The sequence below is a fragment of the Pteropus medius genome, unplaced genomic scaffold, assembly GCF_902729225.1.
Source record: "Pteropus medius unplaced genomic scaffold, Ma_sr-lr_union100, whole genome shotgun sequence".
In the NCBI taxonomy this organism is placed as follows: domain Eukaryota; kingdom Metazoa; phylum Chordata; class Mammalia; order Chiroptera; family Pteropodidae; genus Pteropus; species Pteropus medius.
The window spans coordinates 334769-340965 of NW_024348533.1; the positions used below are offsets into that span (position 1 = coordinate 334769).

General features: G+C 37.7%; 1 protein-coding gene and 1 long non-coding RNA gene across 2 annotated transcripts in view; both read left to right on the forward strand.

Moving 5' to 3' along the window:
- The window catches only part of LOC120616516 (uncharacterized), a 5009-nt gene extending 4681 nt beyond the window's left edge, over positions 1-328 (forward strand). Inside the window, exon 2 of the long non-coding RNA XR_005656611.1 lies at positions 29-328. This is a non-coding gene — a long non-coding RNA (uncharacterized LOC120616516). The remainder of the gene's footprint in view (positions 1-28) is intronic.
- A 3229-nt stretch (positions 329-3557) lies between these two features.
- Positions 3558-5911, forward strand: IL5 (interleukin 5). Its single transcript, XM_039879953.1, has 4 exons — positions 3558-4090; positions 4288-4320; positions 5188-5316; positions 5423-5911. The coding sequence occupies exons 1-4, from the start codon at positions 3947-3949 to the stop codon at positions 5519-5521; spliced, it is 405 nt and encodes a 134-aa protein (XP_039735887.1). The 5' UTR covers positions 3558-3946; the 3' UTR covers positions 5522-5911.
- The last annotated feature ends 286 nt before the right edge of the window (positions 5912-6197 follow it).

Here is a 6197-nt window from a genome sequence, read left to right on the forward strand (position 1 = left end):
TTTTTTTTTTTTTTTTTTTTTTTTTTAGGAGTCCCATCAAAGTTGTTTCTATTGCTGCTGCAGACTCCTTGAGTTTCCACAGTATTCATATTAATTTGCTCAATTAATACAACCAAGAGCCTACTTATTCATTCAGTTATTTATTCAACAAACATGAGTTGAGTGCCTACAATAGGCTGGTCCTGGACAATGAAGACATCAATTAAATAAAATCCTTATTCTCAAGGAGCTCACAGTCTTATGGTGAAGTAAAAAGGTCCCCAGTGCATGGCATTTATGAGATACAAAGTCTCTTTAATAATAATAGTAAAAGCAATCATTAACTTTTTCAACTTGTAATATTATTTTTAATAAACTTTATTTTAAATCATTTTAGATTTGTAGAGAGTTACCTTGCACCCAGTTTTCTCTGTTGTTCACATTAGTAGGGCACATTTGTCACAACTGAGGAACCCACATCGGCACATTACTAGACTCCACAGGCTTTTTGATGGGGGAGCCCCTAGTTTTACCTACTACCTTTTTTCTGTTCTTGGATCTCATCCGGGATACCATGTTACATTTAGTCATCATGTCTCCTTAGGCTCCTCTGGGCTGTGATAATTTCTCAGACTTTGCTTGTTTTTGATGACCTTGACAGTTTTAAGGAGTATTGGTCAGGTATTTCATCCTTTAATTTTGGTATGTGTGATGTTTTTTCTCATGGTTAAACAGAGCTTCTGGGTTTTGGGGAAGAAGACCACAGAGCTAAAATGCCATTCTTACTACATCATATTAATAGTACAGGCTATTAACATGATTTACCATGTTAATGTTGACCTTGATCAGCCAAGTGATCAAGGTCAACATTATAGATTTTTCTATTGCAAAGTTACTCCTCTTATCTCCTTTCCATGCTGTACTCTTTAAAATGAAGTCACTGTGTATCCCCCACTTAAGGAGGGTTATGCTTTACTTCCCTGAGGGTGGAGTAAGTTACTTGGGATCTTCTTGCACAAAAGAATTAACTTAAACATTAACTTTTATTTGGAGTTTTACAGTAATCAAGTTCTTTCAAATATTTTATGGTCCCTGCTCTGGGAGAGTTTGCAATCAGGTTGGGGGAATCAGACTCAAAGGAAAAGTCAATGACTATGACAACAGTATAAGAAATACCATTTTGCACACCCCTCTTCACAGTAGGCTTATTCACAATAGCCCAAAGACGGAAACAATCTAAATGTCTACTGAAGGATGAATAAACAAAATGTGATATATTCAGACAAACAAATACTACTCCACCTTAAAAATGAAGGAAATTCTGTCACATGGATGAACCTTAAAAACATTATGCTAAGTGAAATAAGCCAGTAACAAAAAGACATACTCTGTGATTCCACTAATGTAAGTTACCTAGAAGAGTCTAATTCATAGAGACAGAAAGTAGAAATGTAGTTTCCAGGGATGGAGGGAGCGGGCCATGGGGAGTTGTTGTTTAATGGGCACAGAGTTTCAGTTTGCAAGATGAAAAGTACTCTGGAGATGGATTGCATCACAATGAATGCACTTAATGCCACTGAACAGTATACTTAAAATGATTAAGATGTTAAATTTATGTTATATGTACTTTACCACAGTTTAACAAAGTTAAAAGAAAATATAATTTTGAATAGGCATATTTTTTTAATAACTAGCCCTCTGATAGGAACCCACAGTTATATTGTAAATCAGAGGCTGCGAAATGGCACCCTGTACGATTTTTAAGAATATGAACTGCTAACATTTGCAAATCAGGAAATCACACATAATAATTAGGATTTCTGGCTTCTTTGGAAAATTGGATGATCTGGTAACAAGCCCAAGGGCGTCACATGGCAACAATCAGCTGGAGCTGAGCAGCACCTCCAGCTTTCGACAGGTCATACTGGCTGCAGTTTATTGTGGCCCCACCACCTTTGTCGTGTTACACCTCACTCATTTCACCCCTTTTCATAGCCAGCCAGTATAACTCCTAAAAATCAGGAGTGGTTGGTGAGTTTTCTCCTGCTTAGTGAAGGGTGGTGCAGTGGTATCTCAATCCCCTGCCACTTAGATTACCCATGCAACCGTATAATAGACGTTAAAAACCCAGAACTTTGCATACTTGAGGTACTAAAATAATAGGTCACTTGGCAATTCCTTTGAAACCTTCATCTAAGCCTACACTTCCTCAGATTAGCCCAATGGAGTCTGCGGAGAACCAGAGCAAACACTGTCACAGGGGAGGGAAGGCTCTTGCCAGAACCTAGCTTTGGTTCTAAGAGCGCCATTTAAGAACAACTTGATCCAAGTCTACTATGATTCCTACTTGACTCCTGAAGTGAGCCAGTATTTCTCCTGCAGTCTCAAGGAAAAGAGCTTTCGAGTGTTCCAATAAGATGTGTCTAACCAAGAGTCTAAAACTTCAGGAAAACAAGTGGTGCAGGAAAGCTGCCGCTGGAGTTCTACATTCTTTATCCTACCTGTGCAGAGCTGTGAGTCCATGCATATAAAAGGCATGTCTACCTCCCAGCTGTCTCTGCCTCTCCTACAGAACTCTAGCCAGCCTTGGAAAAAGGATTCTAGGTAGCAATTTGTGCTTGGTACCATCTGCCCTAGATGCTCGAGATCATCCTAAAATCGGGCTTCCAGGCTACCAACACAAAACCACTTTGGGGTGCTCACTGGAGCCCTCCATTAAACGCAAATGGCTTACAACTCCACTATGTGTGCTCAGGCCGGGGAAGAAGAAAGTATATGGTTTAGAAGGAGATCTCATTTGCCCCCTTCTGGGATTGCAAGGTCTGAGTCTTACACAAAGCCTGATTCCCCTGAACACACATATTCATACACAGTCTACCCAGGGTATGAAAGGATATCCCCACTCTTGTCAGACGTGAAAGAAAGGCCATGCTTGCATGTTGTATGGTCACGATAGATACTTATTGGTTGCCTTCCAAGCATCCATGTCCCTCTTACCTAGGACCCCAAATTTCTCAGGTATGCCATTTGGATGGGATGAAGCCCACCTCTAGCTCCAAGGAGAGAGAGCCAATCAGTATATACCATACCCCTGCCACCATTCAAGGGTGAACATGTGATCCCTCATTAAAAGGAGGCTGAATTCTAGGACTTTTGATTGAGCAATCAGAAAAGCACAGTTTGCTTTCTCTCATTGCTCATGAACAGGACCCACACAGACCCAGGAGTTTGAACATCATCTTGGGACCACATTGGGAGAGCTCCCTGAGAATGGAGTCAAGAAGAGCCACAAGGAAAACAAGACACAAAGATGCCTTTACACTGGACCATTTGGTTATATGAGCTAATAAATTCCCAGTTTGGCTTCAGCCAGTTTGGGTTTGGTTTTTGGTCACTGGCAACAGAAAGGATCCTAACTGAAACCCCAGTGAATACAACTTGACTCTGCTAAGTTTTGATAGTCTCTGCTCTAATCACTATCTTCTAACCAGTATTTTCAATTCCCTTTAAGATAGCTCAATCTAGCTACAACCATTATAGAAGTTAGTAGAACTGAAAGAAAAAAAAACAAAACATTCCTAATATTTATGTGTTTTAGCATAAATTTCTATTTAGTGGTTTACATTATACTTCTCTTTTTTACATACATCTTTTAAGAGGAAATTCAATCTTCTGACTTTAAGAAATGCAAATGTGGGGGAATGATGTATCAAACTAAAGACTGTCTTTTGTAACAGAAAATGCTTTGAGGGGGAGAGAATAGGGATTTTTGTTATTAAAAGATAAAATTATTTTTTTTAACATATAGGGCATTGGAAACATTTGGTTTCACAACATGCCATTATTAGACATTCTCTATCTGATTGTTAGAATTATTCATTTCCTCAAAGAGAGAGAATAAATTGGGTATACACTCTTGTATGATACACTGTCTTTGCCCAACGCAAACGCTGAACGTTTCAGAGCAATGAGAATGCTTCTGCATTTGAGTTTCCTATCTCTTGGGGCTGCCTACATTTGTGCCATTGCTGTAGAAAGTCCCATGAATAGACTGGTGGCAGAGACCTTGACACTGCTCTCCACTCATCAGACTCTGCTGATAGGCGATGGGGTAACTTTCTTTTTGAGTCCTACAGTCTTTAAAAGGCATGGGTAATCATTCATGGTGGTTAACTTTTAACAAACTTTTATTAATAATGTAATTATGAGTGTTAGTAATAGATAATTGATAACCATACCACAAGTGTTTATTAAAAGTTATGAATGCTAGAGTGCTTTAAAAATGAATGTATTTCCTTTCTTTTTCAGAACCTGATGATTCCTACTCCTGAACATAAAAATGTAAGTTAAATTATGATTTGATAAAATGATTTCATAAATAAATAAATTGCATATTTTAAGCTATATGGCATTATTTACCATTGGAACTATTTAATGTTCTGTAGTTTGTATTTATGTGTGTGGGTGTAAATGTATTTATTTATAAATATTAGGGATGACTTTACAACAAATAGAATCCATTAGACAAGTGGATCAGGCCTTTAAGGGATCTTGTCAGTTTTCCATCTCAAAGAGCCTCGAGTCAGGCATTCTTTCCAGAAAATTCCACCCTGGGTGACGGGTACCTCTTAGTCTCCATTCAACTCTAACTATCTACTGCTTTCTCCACTTTAATGTCTTTTTGAAAGTATTAGCAACTTAGGATTATATTTTTGGGATCATGATCAGTAGACACTTAAATGTACAACAAATTATTAATACATATTAATAGTCATTTCCACATACTTAAATGATCGTGACATATAATGGAATTGTATACATTTGGAGCATGCTGTGGTGATATTAAAATGTAAAATACATGATTTATTAGTCTAAATAGAATAAATTACCAGCTAGAATTGGTAATTTCTAGCTGGTAACTGATATAAGATCAGTAATGTCAATGCATTACACTTGCTAAACATTTTATTTTTGATTAAGTACTTAATTTATATCATTTATAAAACTCCTCAGTAATTATATAAACCTCACCTCCTTTTAGAAATTACAACTCAATATGAATTGGTTTGCCACATAGAAAAGGAGCAAGTAAGAAACTCTTTGGAGAAGGGAACCCATGTCAACACCACAAAACAAAGTCTAATTTTTTGGTCCCAATTTTTATACCTTGATTTGATTACTTATATTTTTAAAATCTTCCTCATTTAGCACCAGTTATGCATTGAAGAAGTCTTTCAGGGGATAGACACACTGAAGAATCAAACTGCGCAAGGGGATGCCGTGGAAAAACTATTCCAAAACTTGTCTTTAATAAAAAAATACATAGACAGCCAAAAAGTAAGTTAAAAACATGTAGTGGAAACTTTAGTGTATTTGTCTACTGTGCCTGTTTTTACATGAATGACAGTTTCCTACAATACCTTTTGTCTGTTCTTTTTCACAGAAAAAGTGTGAAGGAGAACGATGGAGAGTAAAAAAATTCCTAGACTACCTGCAAGTGTTTCTTGGTGTAATAAACACTGAATGGACAATGGAAAGTTGAGACTAAACTGGTTGATTGCAGCAAATGATTCTGGAGGAGAAGGATGTTTTATTGCAATGTGAATGAGGCCCAACCATGGGTAGGCACTTCATGTTCAGTGTAATTAAACTTCCGAGGCAAAGTAGCAATTATTTCAGGCATACTGCTACTTTACTACCTCACATAGGCAGAAAGCATAAAAATAAAATATCTGAGAAATGTTTCAGATTTCAGAATCATTGAAGTATTTTCCTCCAGTTTGCTCTAGGCAAAGTAGATATAGACTTTTATTTAATGTAACATCCTGTAAAATGTTAACTTAATGTTATTTATGAAATGGTTAAGAATTTGGAACATTAATATTTATTTTGTGTTAGGCTATGTCCCAATAAAACAAAAATAAGAAACTGGTTCAATTTGTCACTGGTCTTTGTCTTAATCTTGAAATGAGCGCAATCTGTGTGAGAACAGGCTGAGTTTTGCAGAGGGTCTGCATGTGTGTCCACTGAGCACTGCCATCTCCCTGGTGGCAGAAGTCGCAGGGTTGCTAGGCACACCACAGGTGGAAGTGACCCAGCAGGACTTAGTGGGGATGGGGGCAGCAACGACATGGGCAGGGGCTAAGCCTGGTTTCCTCTCCACAGTATACCCAGAACCTAGGATGGTGCCGGTTAAATGCCAGGTGATGAATGAATGA